At 38.9% G+C, this 17695-nt stretch overlaps 1 protein-coding gene across 1 annotated transcript in view; it reads right to left on the bottom strand.

The window, feature by feature from the left end:
- The window catches only part of DNAH5 (dynein axonemal heavy chain 5), a 200419-nt gene that overhangs the window by 127536 nt on the left and 55188 nt on the right, over positions 1 to 17695 (bottom strand). Inside the window, exons 27-33 of the mRNA XM_024741734.1 lie at positions 16622 to 16821; positions 14043 to 14196; positions 12044 to 12207; positions 10761 to 10917; positions 7060 to 7272; positions 6098 to 6322; positions 4519 to 4691 (exon numbers count right to left, since the gene is read on the bottom strand). Of these exons, the coding sequence (XP_024597502.1) occupies positions 4519 to 4691; positions 6098 to 6322; positions 7060 to 7272; positions 10761 to 10917; positions 12044 to 12207; positions 14043 to 14196; positions 16622 to 16821 (1286 nt within the window). The remainder of the gene's footprint in view (positions 1 to 4518; positions 4692 to 6097; positions 6323 to 7059; positions 7273 to 10760; positions 10918 to 12043; positions 12208 to 14042; positions 14197 to 16621; positions 16822 to 17695) is intronic.

Genomic DNA, 17695 nt, shown 5'->3' with positions numbered 1-17695 from the left:
TATTATTTGTGTGAAAAGTATTATAAATCTATTACAGTACAGTACTATATAGCTGATTGTGCTAGTTGGGTACCTAGGCTAACTTTGCTGGACTTACGAACAAATTGGACTTACGAACGTGCTCTCGGAATGGAACTCATTTGTATGTAGGGGACTTACTGTAGTAAGAAAGATTCCAGACTTCTCGACTTGTGCTCAGAAGTAAAAGGAAGGACTGGTCATGAAAAATACCATGAGCTTTTCGAAAAAGGCACTATATGTTTTTAGCATATTTATTGACTATTTTATCATCTGAAATATCTGCAACTCCATCCAAATGATGTCACGTTTCCCAGAGACTATCACTATCAACATTGTTGAATTTTCACAGGGCAGTCAGTGAAAAGCTGACAAGATGTCAAGGTCTCTGGCCTTCGTTTTATTCAAGTATTAATCTTAGTGAGGAATTCTTTTGTAAAAAGGCAGCCAATCTTGCAATGCAATCCCAATGACCAGCAAAAAATGGTGACTCACTCCTCCCGTAATCAACTTAGAGAAGAACAAACAAGTGAACATTTAGAGTGAAACAGGGGGAAACAAACTTGAGAACCACCTCCACTTACATACTTTGCTTTTAAAGTTCTCAAGTTTTTTGATACAGAAATATATACAAGATAATTAATACAGTGAAAGAATCAAGTTGCAAAAAAGTTTGTATAATCCGATACCTATATATGAAAGTTAAAAAGAATCTTGACATATAAGCATTTGAAATTTCTTAGAAAATAAACTACTAATCCTTTTGAAAAATAGAAAAATTTTCCTCTCATACTTTCAACTTTATATCTTTAGGTACTATTTAATTTTTTCGCCACAAAGATGTGACTTTGAAAATAAACATTTCTTCATTCATTTGGGAAATTTTATTTAGTACCTATTATGGCACAGAACTGTTCTAGGGGCAGTGAATAAATCACAGGAAATCTATACCTCAAAGGATATACCTGATATCCTAAAGGAAGGAAATAAACTATTCAAAAGTAGAAAACAGGAAAAATCAAGCTGGTTAGGAGGGTTCAGGAGTGTGGGGATTGCTGCTTCAAATGTGTCAAGTCCAAAGACCCATGTGCGATGACATTCAATCGGAGACCTGGAGAAGAGGAAGTGAGCTATGCCAGGATCGAAAGGAAAAGCGTTCCCAGTTAAGGCAAGAGCAAGTGCAAAGGTCCTGAGGCAGCAGTGTGCTGAGACTATTCAAGGAACAGCCAAGGAGCAAGTAGCTGGAGCTCAATGAGGAAGGAGAAAGAGTAGCAGGGATCAGATAATGGCAGGTCTTATAGGCCAATGTAAGGACATTGGCTTTTACTTTGGGTGAGATGGAAAGACAGTGGAGATCAAGGCAAAGGGATGACAGGACCTGACTTATATTCCAGTGTCTGAATTGAGAGGCAATGGCAGAAGCAGAAAACCAGATAAAAGACTATTGCAGTCATCCAGCCTAGACATTATGGTGGCCTGGACTAACATGATAACAGCAAAGGGGAGAAAAGTGGTCACATCCTAAGTGAGTTCTGAAAGTGGTGGTGACCAAACTTGATGATAGATTGGATAATAAAGTGAGAGAAAGAAAGGCATTTAGGATACTCCAAGGATTTTGGTTTGAGCAACTGAAGGATGGAATTGCCATTTGCAAAGCCGGAGAAGAGGGCAGTTTTGTGGGCGGACAATCAACCATAAGTGTGAATTCCCAGTAAGCATCCAAGAAAACATGTCACATAGGCAAGTGAATGTATGTGTCTGGAGTTCAAGGGAGAAGCCCTGTCAGGGTGCAGAGATTGGAGAGTCCACATCTAGATGATATTTAAAGCCATGTGAGATCACCTGAGGAGTGAGTGATGGAGAAGAGCCTTGGTGCATTCAGTGATTAGGGGTCAAGAAGATGAAGAGGAACCAGTAGGAGACGGTATGAAGAAAGAGAACAAGAGGAACTAGGTGAATGTTGTGTCCTGGAAGCCACATGAAGAAAGTGTATCAAAAAGGAGACAGCGATCACCTATGCAAATGCTGCTGACTAGTCAAGGAAGGTCAGAACTAGAAATGACCATTGGATTTAGCAACATGAGGATCTGGGTGACTGCCCTACTGGGGGAAGAAAGTGTGATGGGCAGAATAATGGTCCCCCAAAGATATCCACATCCCAATCCCTTTACACAGCTAAAGGGACTTTGCAGATGTAATTAATGTGAAAGGCCTTGAGATGGGGAGATTATCCCGGATTACACAGTGAACCCCATCTAATCTCATGAGTCCTTAAAAGGGAAAGAGGGAGGCAGAAGACTGGGTCAGAGACATGAGACGGGAAAAGGAAAAGAGACTGGAAGCATGAAGGAGTCTCAACCCATGGTTGTGGCTGTGAAGATGAAGGAAGGGGCCACAAGCCAAGGAATACAGCAGCCTCCAGACTCTGGGAACAGCCCTCAGCTGACAGTCTGCAGGGAAGTGGGGACATAGGTCCTGCAGCCACAAGAAAAAGAATTCTGCCAACAAACTAAAAAACAAAAAGCAGATTCTCCCCTAGAGACTCCAGGAGGGACCACAGTCCTGCTGACACCTGATGTTAGTCCAACAAGGTGTGCGTCACATTTCTGACGTACACAACTGTGAAATAATTTGTGCTGTTTAAGCTTCTAAACGTGTGGTCATTTGTTATGAAAGCAACAGAAAACCTGTTCATAGAACCTGAATGGCGTGAATTCAAGGTAAAATAGATAGAAAAAACTGTGATTTTGAGGCGTTTTGATGGGAGTACAGAAATGGGAGGGAAACTAGAGGATTCACGGTAGGATTTCCTTTCTGGAAGCCATTATAGCACATCGTACGTTGATGAGAATGATCCAGCGGAAAGTGAAAATTGATGATGCTCCCAGAGACAAAATAACTGTTTCAGTGGAAGGTGTTGGCTTTGGATGGCAGCACAAACTCCACCCCTAAAACCAGGAGAGAAAGTGGACAGCATAAGGATAGGGGCTTGGTTGGCAGACATGATGGTGGGGAATGAGTGCAGGTCCTCTCCTGTGGTAGCATCTATCTTCTCAGTAAAACAGGAAACGGGGCCTTCGGTCAAGAGAGGAATGGAGGGGGATGCTTGAGGTCTGGAAGGAGAGAAGGTGTGAAATAGCTGTTACAAGTGTTTCAAGGAATTCTCCATATTTTGTCATTATTCACCTCTGCAGTTCAAAACAAAGAGAACAACTCCAAAAAGACATCCAAAAGCATCCAGTAGAAACCATCTTTTGTAGAAAACAAACATATGGTTACCAGGGGATATGGGGGAGAGGGATAAATTGGGAGATTGGGACTGATATACACATACTACTATTGACATATATAAAATAGATAACTAATAAGAACCTAGTGTGTAGCACAGGGAAGTCTACTCAGTACTCTGTAATGGCCTATATGGAAAAGAATCTAAAAAAAGAGTGGATATATGTATATGTACAACTAATTCACTTTGCTGTACACCTGGAACTTACGTCTGTAAATCAACTAAACTCCAATAAAAATTTAAAAAAAAAGAAATCATCTTTAATGAGACATAAGAAGGAATATGGAGTGTATGAAGACAAAGAAAATGTGAGGAGAAAAGGACAGTAAAATCTTCTGCTACTCCTCAATCCTCAGGTAAAAGTGAGCATTTCATTCAGTATCACAACTGAGCAGAGGGAAAAATCTCACAGACAGGGCTATTACGTCAAACTTTTATACTTTGTTGGATAATATTTTCAATCTAGTAGCCCAGGGGTTCATCCTGTGAAAATGATTGATATTCAGCTTTAGCTTCTCCTTAGGCCCAATGTTGATTTTAACACTCAGCCATTTTGTCCAACATAAGTATTCAAAGCATCCCTGAACAGCACATATACAATTAGCTGATGCCACAAAGCTCAAATTAAACTAAGTGAATTACAGGCTATTAGCCATGGAGGAAGGACCCCTGGAGATAACCTAGCACATCTTACAGATGAGGAAACTGAGTCCAGGGAAACTGCATGGCGGCTCTGGCTAACACGGTAAATAACAGGCAGAGGGCAGGACAGGTCAATGTCCTCTCCATCACGATTCACCAGTGTTCATACTCAATTTCTTTCCTGCTAAAAAACCACCTTATTGCCTCTGTAATGACAATAAGTGCCACAGTCCCCTAAAGCAGCCCTCAAAGCCCATGGTGATTTGCACCTATTGATACATAGCGATTAATTTGCTTTTTTCCCATTTGATGTCCACAGAGGTCATTTAAACTTAGACTCTATAAGACTGAAGGCAAAGGAAGCAAAGTCTGTTTTAGTCACAAACCTACTAAATCCCATGTGAAGACATGTGTAAAGCTAAACACACCGAATTTCGAAGACTTTAATATAAAAGAGCCTGTAAACCCTAAAGAGACCATCAGCCAAAATCCCTTGAGCACCTGGAGAGAATGAGAAGGTTGGGGGTGGAGGAGGGAGAAGTTGAGGATTCACAGAACCCTTCCATCACCTGTCTGTGAGGGGAGTTATAACGAGCCTGTCAGTGCAGCCTACAAACTCATTCTGGTATATGAATGGCACATCTGTGATGTGAGTCATCATCTTGTCGGAATCTTCGTTAAAATAAAATCTGCACTGTTTCAGCCACTCAAAGTCTGTAGGGCTCTTGATATGCATGTGACACTGAAATGCAAAAGGTATGTGTTAAAACTGAGATGAGAACCGCTTATTAACTATACGCATTAGCATTCAGGTAGATCATAATGTGAAGTTAATGGAACGCAGAGAGCCCAACTACTTGGGAGATGTCAACTACATCACCATCCAACCCATTCATTTATTGCTCAGCAAAAAAAGATACTTTCAACGATATGAGAAAAGGAGAAGTCAAGAGAAACTAATTGTGGCCCTCAATTTAAATAACGTGATCTATTTTAAGAGGAAGGTATTCATTTCTTAAATTTCACCCTTAAATGTCCAATACCACAGTCCTAACCATGAAATACAACCTATGAAAAAACACATTTGGCTTACAAAGATACAGCTGAACAATCTCATTAGGAAAAAAAGTCACCTCTTATGATTATGATAAAGTACATTCTTGGGTTTTTTTTTTTTTAATCCGTTAATTACCCTTCCTAGGATTTGCAGGGGGCCAAAATTTCTAACATCTAAATGGCAGGTTATTGCCCAGCAATGCTTTTTTCTGAATATTTTTAACCAAAATTTTAAGCCACTTTAATCATTTTTCTTTGACAAATAAGAAATCTAAAACTACCTACCCTGAGCCCTTTATTTCTCATTGAGGCAAACAGTGTGCTTAACTATTAAGAGAGGAGATTAGCACATAACAGCTTGAATGCATTGCCTTTACTTCCATTACATCAGAACCAATCTTTCATAATCTTTTTTAAATAACGGGGTGAGACACGATCCAGAAAATTATTATGAAAATAAGAGCTTCATGCCTGTTATCTAATGTGGTATTTTATAGTAGAGGACAAATATCATTTCTTTTCCCATTTCTTATTTTCTATAGCTACGAAACTCCCTTTTCCATCCCTGTTCTTTCTTTAAAGGCAAAATCCGCATGTCTCCTAAATGTCACAAACTATATTAGGAAAGACCATTTGCAATCAATGACATAAAATGTAGCATAACTTGTTAAAGCTGTGATTTATGAAGAGCCTTAAAGGAGCTACTAAGCAGTTCTACTAGCAATATCACTTATTATTTCTATAGCAAGAAACTGGTCACCTTCAATCTAATAATCAAAAGGAGCGCAAGACAAATAAAAGCTTTTCAGGACGCTACATGACATTTCAGCATTAAAAATGATCACATAAAGAATTTTAAAAGAAAGTCTAATTGCCTCCATAACACCTTAGCCGAGATCATTGGAAAAGAGCTGAAATTTCAGCTAAAGACTGAAAAGAAAGTCTGACAAACAATCTCTCATCGTGAAGATGCTTCTTTGCCTGAATTTTACCTTTTCTTTGAATTCATTCAAACTATTCCCAGTGGGTAAACAAAGATAGTTTCTAGTATTTGCTTTTCTGTATATGCCACAGCATCTGTAAAGCATTTACCAGGTCATCAAAGATATCTCTTTGGTGCACATGAATAGTAATCAAAGTCTCATATTTAACTCGTTCCACGGAACTCAGATCCTTGGTTGTCATGTCTATCAATGTGTTCAGTAGCTCCAGGAAAGACTGATTGGTTTTCTGCATGATTTTTTTATCAGACTTGGCATTTCTAAGAGCCTCTTCTGAATCCCGTGTCCATATCATTTGAATTCCTAATAATCCAACCTTATGGAAATAAAAAAGGCTTTATGAGTGCGTATGGCATATGAATATATTTAAATAGAAATCACAATATAGTAAACAGCTGTGATTATTATGCAAATGTCAGGCCATCCTTGATTACATCAACTTGATGGGTTGTTTCAAAACCCATGGAGGCTCTATTCATATTGTTTACCTGACAATTAAGTATATACAGCCTCATGACATGTCTACAGTTTTATTCTTCTCATTCTAAGTCATATTTCTCCCTAGATAGATTTTAAGTTACTGGTACGGAAAGAATACGTCTTAAACCTACTTTCCCCAAACTAACACTATGTGTCTACACATAGTAGACACAAAATCTCTATTGATCACATGACTAAGAAAACATCATTTTCTGTATTTTATTGCTGAAACATATTTCTCATTTTTCTGGTAAAACACACTCAGTACATTTTATGATTTATGTACTGAAGAGATTCAGTAGGAAAAAAATATTTTAAGTTAAAGAAAACATATCAAATATCTCAGCACAAATATGTGTATATTTATAAATATATATGTATAGATACAAATACATAACACCAAGTAATCTGTAGTTGAAATCTTTAAGCTTATCCATATTTAACAAATCCTAATGAAAATCTTAATATTGGTCTAGAGTTAAACTATAGGCAGTGTGTAGTTTACAATAGACAATATCTGAGATCTAAAATGACTATTCTATAAAAATTACTTTCCAATTTCAATACACTGACCTGAGCAGGGAAGGAAGAAAGAAATTCAATCACTTGGAAACCTGTTTCTTGAATATTTGCAGCTGCCTGGCGAATCACAAGATGTAATGAGGCCTGAGATTCCTCCAAGAGAGAATTAAGCCAAACTTCCACATTGCCCTCTGCCATCACGGGTTTATCCAATTCAATCGTCTCACCCTCTCGAGAGGAAACTGACAGAATGCGATCATAGATCTGTGTTAGAAGCCCAAAAAGAAGCTATATTTACACAAAGAATGAATTCCTCCATTGCCCTCTTGTCAATGTTATCCTTCCTGTAGAAAGTTAAGCCACATTTTACAAAATAAAACGCAAAGTATGGTACAAAATCAATTCCAAAACAAATTTTTAAAAAGCTATCCATGAAATCGAAAAGGGGATACTAAATCAATTTCGAATAGTCTATACCAGAGAGGGGAAAACTTGTTTTCTAAGAGAAATGTTCAATACAAATGTGATAATCAAAAAAAACCTCTAAAGTTTCCCAAGATGAAATAGGACTCTCTAAGACCCTGTCATCCACACCACGAGATTATCAAGCTGACATTAGCAATGACCTGGTCAAAATGATCAATGCAAACGTCTCACAAGGCAATTCCAATTCTATACTAAACATTGTGCTCTTTACAGGAGCTGTTGGTTGCACATAATATATTCTCATGCAAACCCAGCTCCTAGTCTGGTCATTTCACTTCAATTTCCATGCAGTATGGCATAATGAGAATATGTGGAGTATTTGGAATTCTAAAATACGGTTCAAATGGTGCTGTGCTATTCACTGACCTTCCAATATTGGAAGACACATCTCGGAGACTAAATTTCTTGCTTCTATTTAGTCATTAAAAATCATGCCTGTCCTACTTCCCAACTCACCTTACAGGACACTCATGCCAGTTATGCAAAATACAGTTGGCCCTCCATATCCATGGTTTCTGAATCCACAAACTCAACCAACCTCTGATCAATATTTGAAAAAAAAAATTCCAGAAAGTTCCAAAAAGCAAAACTTGAATTTGCCACATGCTGGCAACTATTTACATAACCTTTACATTGTATTGTATTATAAGTAATCTAGAAACCATGTGTAGGTATATCCAAATATTACAGTATTTTATGTGAGACTTAAGCCTCCACAGATTTTGGTATCTGCTGGGGTCCTGGAACCAATCCTCCCCACAGACACCAAGGAACAACTATGATGCAAACTATAAAGTAAATGCAAATGTTTGTTGTTGTTTTGTTCTCTAGTAAGTGGAATATTGTTCCCTTGGGCCCAGATTTAGTCTGTATTAATGAAATCCTCCTTAGTTGTCCACAGAAGTGATCTACCAAGAAGCTAATGAGCCTTAAGTTTCAGGGTCCCTCACTTGCACAGACTCTTCTAGGTCCTGAATATAAGTTTGTATTTATAATTTTATAAGATTTAGGACCCACAAAACCAGGATCTGCCCCTGGCTGTAGAAACCTTATGGTAGGAACAGCAACAAGAAAAAAAAAAAAGCAATGCTATTTATTTTTAAGAAGTAATTGCTAGGAACAGAGGCTGAAAATGAGGAAGTTTCAATTATCTTCAATGTACAATCAAACAATGAGAAGCTTCACTCTAGGACCATGAAGTCAAGGTGCTAAAGCAGAAGGATTTGAGGAAAACATCAAGAAGAACTTCCTCGGTAATTCAATGCCCTCTTTCAACCCACGCATCCAGTAGATCTACAAGAAAGATCAATTTTTAAACCATTCAATCCATACGGTCTTCTCTTTCTCTCCACCCACCCCCTTTGTTGTAGCAACTCGGCCTTTTCCATCCTGACTTTGCAATCACTTTTGAAACTGGTTTCCTTGCCCCCTTCCATTCTGCCTCCTACTCTGAGCCAGAGGCTCTTTCTGAAACACAAATCAGGTCACTGCTCTGCTGAAAACCTCCCACACCTTTTGTCACGTTCATGATGAAGTACATTCCATAGTGTGATGGCTTGACCTTCTGGAATATGGTCCATGCCTCCTTCTCCCTCTTTTCCCTTTGCTCATCACCCCATTTGTGGGTTAAACTGTCTCCTCCAAAAATATATATGGAAGCCCCGACCCCTAGTACCTGTGAGTGGGACCTGATTTGGAAATGGGGTGTTTGAAGGTGCAATCAAGTTAAGATGAGGTCATCTTGGATGCTGGTGGACCCGAATACAATGACCTTAGAAGAAGAAGGAAATTTAGACACAGACACACAAGGAGAATGTCAAGTGAAGACAAAGGTGGAGGTCAAATTGATGTGTCTGCAAGAAAAGGAACACCAAGGATTGCTGACCACCACTGGGAACTAGGAGACAGGCACTAAACAGACTCTCCTGCAGAGCCTCCGGTCGGAACCAACCCTGCCAACACCTTAGTCTGGATGTCTAGCCTCCGGAACTGTGAGAGAATAATTTTCTGTTGTTTTAATCCATGGAAGCCCTAGGAAAGTAATACACTCCCTCACATACCCACACTTCTGACATCCTAGACTGCCCACACCTCCGGGCCATTGCACTTGCCCTTCCTCTGGCCAGACTGTGCGTCCCTTCCCCACTTGCCTGGTTATGTTCCACTCACCTTCAAAAAATCAGTTCAAACACCACATTGTCCCGCAGGAAGCTTTCTCCTACACCCCTTACACCCAGGTTAGGGCTCCCTGGTGGGCATTTCCATGCTCCTTGTGCATCACATAAACACAGCAAGTCAAAAATATCGATGGTTTAATTGCCAAATTTCTCTTGAATGTTGTACTGCATAGAAACAACTGCAGTATGGATTGCGATATATTCTTCCTTGGAACCCCAGGACTGGCATCATGCCTGGCACACAGCGAGGGGCTTGAACTTAAATGACTGGCTTTTAATGGCCTCCAATGGACTAGCTCTACCACTGCACGAGCTGCACTCTGTAGACCCCACCAGAGCACGAGAACCCTGAGGACGGTAATATTCCCATTGTTAAGCACAACATCTAGTCCGTGGTATTTGCTCAACAGATGCAAGTTGCATTCTGGGATGAATGGATAAATGATACTAAGGTTTGTATGAAACACCATAAGGGAGCTGAATACGTTATCCAACTGGAAGGGTCACTTTTTTAGGGAATTGGGGGTAAAGGGGTAGATGAGACAATATCTTCTGGCAGCTAAGCAAATGTATAGTCTTCCTCATGTTGGATAACTTCTTTTGGGTCCCATACAACTCCATGATTCTAGAAATTGTTGGGAGTGTTTGAAAACAAAAAAGGAAAGAAAAGGTTTTCAATGGAGTATGATGAAAACCATGGAGGACCGTCACGCCAAAAACATCTGAAGCCTGATTAGAACAAGTCACTGTGGAATTCTGTTCAGTCAAGGCACTATCTGATGAGCAATCTGTTCCTTTTTTTTGTTGAATTTCTAAACAGTTAACTTGGCATGTGAAGCTATGAATGTTACATATGAAGCATTCCTAAATTCCTAATCACATTTAAATATTCAAATCTACACTTTGGATATTAAGAAGTCACATAGTTCTGAAGGCAAATTGGGCCCAAAAGTATCTTTTTAGTCACTGGGTGATATTTAACGGACAGGGAAGTAAATCTTTGTAAACACTATTGGAGAGCAATTTGATAAAGACAGTTGAGATTCTAAGATACGTAAATTGCTGGCCAGCAATTAGAATTAGGCAAACCTTTTCATGGAACTTGACCGTTTTGATGTTGTCAAACACACTGAGCAAATGGGCTTGTATAGCGTGTGTGTCTGATGCCTGCCCCAGAATCTCCAGAAGAGCGGGGTCTGAGACGAAGAAGAACCGAGGAAAGCAAAGCCGTTTTTTCTCCAAGTACCTAAGTGGGGAGGAAAAGATAAACCTCATAAGCACACAAAACAGGTCTTTCTAGGACTAAATTAATCTGGATGGGAAAAAGGGAAAAGACTTTGAGAGAATCTAGTTTTCCCACACTGTTCAATGTTTTTGTTTTGTTCTGTGTTTTTGTTTTATGTTTTTATGTTTTTTTCATTACTAATTTTGCCAAGTGGGAGTCCATATTCTGATTGGGAGACTATTTTTTTCCAGAATTAATAGAATTTCCTCATTTTTCGCAAGTATAATGTACACATTTGACTTAGCCTGGAAATATTTGTACTTTCTTTGTAGAAGACAGGAAGATTTACACACAGGGAGTCTTTCGGTTTTGTGTTTGTTTTATTTTATTTGAAAGCACAGTGCTATGTCAGCTAAAGGCTGACAATTCCCATTCTTAGGATTGTATCTTAAAAGAATCCAATGAATCTATCACTGAAGCAGAAACAAAATCCAGCTGCATGGAAGGAAGGGTCTTGACACTGTTCTCTGCCTCGAGGAGTTACAAAAACCCAGTGAATGTTTGTTCTACCTGTCATCACCCTACTTCTGCTGCACTTTTGTTTCCCTATTTAACATATTTCTACTTAGTGATTTGATCGTGATTAGCCAAAGGGCAAGAAAATTATTTATTACTCTTGGAGTTCCTCCAGCCTCCATCTATGTAAGTGTGGGTGTGGGTGTGGGTGTGTCAGTGTATATCGCTAGGCATTAGATTAGGCTCTCATTTTTGTATAATCTTGGCTGCTTGTGTACACTACGACTGTTCATATTGTTCTTGGTTGAGTATAATGAAATATTTTGCTTCTTCAGATGTTTATCCAAGAAGGAGATCAGAAAAACAGGTATATTAATCTTAAAAACAAGGACTGCATCAGAATATTTACAAGCTCTTGTCCCAATGATGGAAGAGGCCATAAAGCCTATAATTTAAACATCAGAGAAAATCTAGTAACTGCCTGGAGAGACGATAAGGCTCCAAACTATCGGTTTTATCTAAGCCACCACGTTAGACATGAATTGAGTCTAAGCAAAAGAACACCCATTTGGCTAATCCTGTCTCGTGTCTCTGGTCCCTTTCATCTCTAGGATGCTTAGAGTGAACTTACCCAGTAAGGGATTTCTGGCAGATTTCCAACTGGTCCAGCAAGTGTGGTAACAGCTGCCCCATGGTCTCATCTCCAACACAACACTGAACCACACTGGGCATCTCATGTGCCCGAGTCATGACCTTCACCCAGGATTTATCTATGTTGGAAAAGCGCTTGGCCTCCTATGAGCACAAGGTAACAAAGCACACTTGGACACGTCTGTGATCCCAAGGACAGAGTGTCTCACATACCTCCCGCTGAGGTCAGACTTGTAACCGCTCTGGATACCCTGTGCATACATGAAATATCACACATGTTCTATTTCAATTTTCCCTGGGTCTTTTGCACCAGAGCACCCCCTTTCTTAAATAAGAATCTTTAGCTCAACCCTGGGACCTACATTATGTTAACTAAAAGCAGGAAGCAGGTATAAAAATAATAATACAAATTGGGAGATTGGGATTGACATATACACCCTACTGTATATAATAGATAACTAATAAGAACCTACTGTATAGCACAGGGAATTCTACTCAGTACCCTGTAATGCCCTATATGGGAAAAGAATCTAAAAACAGAGTGGATATATGTATATGTATAATTGATTGACTTTGCTGTATACCTGAAACTAACATAACATTGTAAATCAACTATAGTCCAATAAATATTAAAAATAATAATAATATTTAATATAAATAATAATACAACACAAGATAATTTGGGAGAAAAGCACCCTCCCAACTGTTTTCAATTACCTCCAAATTAAGTGAATCTTATGTTTTTCAAGTTTTCTACACCGAGCATTATTTGTGTATTTAGAAAACAAACATTTAAAAATAAGACACAGGGCTTCCCTGGTGGCGCAGTGGTTGAGAGTCTGCCTGCCGATGCAGGGGACGCGTGTTCGTGCCCCGGTCCGGGAAGATCCCACGTGCCGCGGAGCGGCTGGGCCCGTGAGCCATGGCCGCTGAGCCTGCGCGTCCGGAGCCTGTGCTCCGCAACGGGAGAGGCCACAGCTGTGAGAGGCCCGCGTACCGCAAAAAAAAATAAAAATAAGATACAAAATTAATTATAGTGTGACCCTAATATTCTGAAATTTTTTAATAGCTTTCTTAGGAAAAATGGAAAATGCGCAGATTAATTTGAGAGAGTAGGAATAATTGTGATTTTTCTTCCTTAAAACTTTCTATATTTTACCAATGAGCACACACTATCAAGTATGAGAGCAAGAAACTCCACCTAACTCCTTCAATATTGCATGTGAAAGTTTCCATTAAGTCCAATTTGAGACTCTTCACCCATCAAGAAGAAAAACACGCCCAACTATAAAAGAAAAATAAATACCTAAAATTATAATGTATGGATACATTTCACTGGTAGCCAAAAAATAAATCAGCTAACGGGTCTGCCCTCTATAATTAAACTGAAAACTAACCAAAGAGAAAGCTAAGGAAACCTAAGCGAAGAGAACACACAACACAATCATGCTTCTAAAACTCAAATGTATTGTTAACACGTTATAATTTAGCAAACAATTTAACGTAATTGGATAAGAATCCTTGAGTTTTTCCCTGCAGATTTCCACCCCATTTTACAGTACTGATATAATTGGGTATATTGTAGAGTGTAGGTTATTTTAAACTGTCAGTAGTAGAGAACAAATTATCCTACCACTGTCAAGATAACCACTCTGTAATTCTACACTGTTCCAAGTTCCACCTTCAAATTATCTGAAGAAGTATATCAATTATGCAGGCATTCATTCTTTGTTTTTTAACCCTCCATTTCCTATAAAACCTCACGGTTTTGAAGCATTCTTCCTCTCATTTTCACACCCCTCTTTTCCACAATTACCCTCTCTCTCTTTGAAGAACAGCTTGACAGCAACAACCAAAAGACTGGAGAAGGGGTGGCTCAATAGAGGTTGAAGTTTATTGCATTTTTAAGGGCATTCTGAGTTATTAGATAGCTCTCTAAGTTTAAAAACCGAATGAAATCATAAAGAAATTTCTAAGACCTTGGGAAGCTGCTTGGCAATGTCTCCTCCTACAAAGACGGCTTCTAAGTAAATCCACAAGTTTTGCACCATCATCCAATTCTCAATGATGTCTGCTGAGTTGGAAAGGTATTGCACCCACTTTTGAATCTGGCCTTTGAATGGCATATTGTACCTAAAACGAGAAATACATTCAGAATTTGTTTTTTTAGTGTTTTGTTTTTATTGTTGTTGTTTTCAAACTAAAGAGGTTTTTACAAAATCCTGATTTTCACCTGTTTCTTTACAACTTTGATTACGTTGCTGGCTTTTAAAATGACGCTACCAAGTGATTCATTCATCACCATATACTGGGCATTGTTAAACTGACTTTTTCCCTTTTGACCCAGGGCATAGAGAAGTGGGAGATGTATCATCTAAGAAGCAGATCAAGCGTTAGACTTGACTCCACCCAGCTGCTGGAATAGTATCATTCTGGTCATTGTTGCTGTCGCCAAGGGAATAACATTCTCTCCACTGAGCTTCTGTGCCTATTCCGTGGAGTCTCTTGTTTTTCATGTAATGTGGAGCCATTACAGAGCCGTTGGCAGAGACCGAACAACAAATTCCGTTTTCAAATATGATACTATCTGGACTCTCTCTTTAGCCTGCCCTCTTCTGAGCCTCCTTCCAACTTCCCATCCACTCCTGTCCACCCCACTCATGTCTGTGTGTACATGTATGCATGAGGCTTTCTGCGTGTACACACATAAAGCCTGAGAGCCACCTTTTCTTCCTCTCTCATAGTTAATCTATCTTCCCTTTTTCCTCGTGAGACAGAAACAGACAGTGGTCCCCCAATATCTTTTTCTCCTTCTTCTTTAGATACAGAACCCCATTTCTACCTAGACTCATAGCTGCCCAGTTAAAATACTGAGTTTCGCAGCCTCCTTTGCAGCAATGTGCAGTCCCGGGATTAAGCTCCACATCAATATTTCTCAACCCTAGCTGCACATTCTAATCATCCGATAAATATTAAAAACTACCAATACCTTAAAACAAACAACAACAAAAAACCCTACCAATACCTGCCTGGATCCCACCCCTGGGAATTTGATTCGATCAGTCTGGGATGTGGCCCAGGCTTTGGGATTTTTTAAAGTTCCTTAGGTGTGTCTAGTGTGTAGCCAAGTCTGAAAAACACTCTTCCGGATGGGAGGAGAGCAGCAGCATTGGATGTAAGGGGTAGAAGGAGGAGAAGGGCTCCCAAGAGCCATCAACCTTGGGACTTTTTTTACTTGAGAAAGACATAAACTTCAGTCTTGTTCAAGCAATGTTGTATGTGGTGCTTCTGTTATTTGTAGACAACCCTACTCCTAAACGATTGTCCTTTTGTTGTTTTTCCTCTTCTCCTTCTTCACCCTTTCTTGATCTCTCCAGTCCAACATAATACGGGCTTGAAGTCATCTCAAATATTAGTCATATTAGTGAATAAAATTTTAATTTCCATAGTCTTAAGTGTTAAGCAGATTGCTTTAATATTCTACACATCTTTCTGGGGTCTTTTGCTTGTTTATGCTTTTCACAAGAATACAGGTCCATAGCAACAGAGATCTTTGTTTTATTCACCCTTCTAACCACAGCACCTAGAAGACCACATGGCACGTGGTCGGTATTCCGTAAATTTCTGTTGAATATGTGTTCCTCATACAACTCTGTGGGTTCAATGCCATTGGTAAGAAAAGTTTACCCATTCCTAACACAGATGATGTTTAGTTAATGTATATGTGTACTTCTTCTACCTCCATAGGGTATGTTATCTTCCATCTGTCCTTAATTCTGGTTGGGTGTGACCAGTAACCAAATTCATTAAAACTCACCAAATTCTAAGTAGTTCAGACTCAATGTTACCAATAGTCTGAATCTCTAAGACCTAATTTTATATTCTATATTACTCATTTCAAACACTTACACAATTACCATATATTTGAGAAAATCCTGGTGAACAAAAAAATTATTTCAAAAAGCACCAGAGGAAGCATTGAACCAAAGAAATCTAAGTTTATGCGTCTCTGGCTTGCACGTCCAAAGCATGACAGCTCTGCTGCTACCACCAAATAGAAATGTTAGGCTGGTATCGGTCTGTGCTGCTTTACTTCTCTTTATGAATTAACTTCATTCTCTATCTTAATCTGTCATCTCATTAAAGTGTGTACACAACTAAGAGTTTCTAGTCCATAGGTGTTGACAGAAAGGTTTCTGAAGTAATTATTCTAAAATTCAGAATAATTTTCCTTCTGGAATCTAGAGCCTGTCGAGCTGTCAGCTGTGCAGTGAGGCTTGTCAGCAGCAAAGCTGAAATGTTCCGCAAGATCCAAGTGGCTAATTACATGGTGCATGATTTTGTCCAACTGATGGTCTCAGACACATCCCCCAAATAGAGGATAATGAAATCAAAACAGTTTTATCCATGCCGTGCCAAAGGCTAAAATTAAAACAAGTACTTTTAATGTTGAATAGATTGTACGAGGGGTATTGTTGCATTTGTTTAATTAATTTCCCTTGAAGTGTTTGTTTTTATGGTTCTCAAACCTCAGGGGAAAGAAGGACCGTTTTCCTACCTGTTGCCCAGTAGGGAGCCCAGTAACATCAAGCTGTCCTCCATGTTGGAGATGATTTCCGATGTACTGTCTCCTCTCAAGAGGAGCTCTCCACGGGTTTTAAAGTTGCCAAATGTGAATTTTCTGTTGTCCCATTCATTAATCACTTGCTTCAGCTTTTGTTCAATGTCCCTCTCTTTCACCGCACTGATACAGATGTCCTATTAAAAGTGCAAGCTCTCATTTTATCACATGAAAGTCACACATCCTTCTCAAATAGTCTTGGTTCAACAGAGGTCCTGTCTATACCCTTTCCTTTATATGTATCTATAAATACTTACATTTCCAGATCTAAACTGCAATATAATAAATGGTGTGTGTGTGTAGATATAATATAGATTTATCCTAATCTGTAAAATCTACCACCAAACTATTCCAGAAAGAAAGAAGACAGAAGAGATATACAGCAGTGGAAGATTTTCAGCCATGATAAAAAAGAAAATCCTGCCATTTGTAACAGCATGGAGGGACCTTGAGGATATTGGGTTAAGTGAGATAAGTCAGACAAAGACAAATATTATATGATAGCCCTTATATGTGGAATCTTAAAAAAAAAAAAAAAACTTGAAAAAACAGAAAGTGGAATGGTAGTTACCAGGGGCTGGGGGTGGGGGAATGAGAGAGACGTTATATCTATTTACAGCTAATAGATAAATAAGTCCTAGAGATCTAAACCACAGTACAGTGATTATAGACAACAAAACTGTATCCTAAACATTAAATTTTCTAAAAGACTAGATCTCAATTGTTCCCACCACTAGAAGAAATGCTAATTGAGGTGTTAGCTAACGCTACCATGGAGATTATATTGCAATATAAATGTATCAAATCACTATGTTGAACACCTTAAACTTACATAATGTTAAATGTCAATTATATCTCAATAAAAATTAGGATAAAAAAGATATGCAATAACCTTTTAAATTTTGCCACTTTCATCAAAGACTCAAAATTTAATGTGTCTCTGATTTAACTCTAAAGTCAGATCAATGCAGTACGAGACGAGGGAGTGAACAGAAACCTGACTTCTTCCCA

Source organism: Neophocaena asiaeorientalis, unplaced genomic scaffold (genome assembly GCF_003031525.2).
Source record: "Neophocaena asiaeorientalis asiaeorientalis breed wild unplaced genomic scaffold, Neophocaena_asiaeorientalis_V1.1 scaffold10, whole genome shotgun sequence".
NCBI classification, from domain to species: domain Eukaryota; kingdom Metazoa; phylum Chordata; class Mammalia; order Artiodactyla; family Phocoenidae; genus Neophocaena; species Neophocaena asiaeorientalis.
This window is presented reverse-complemented; position numbering and strand designations above follow the sequence as displayed.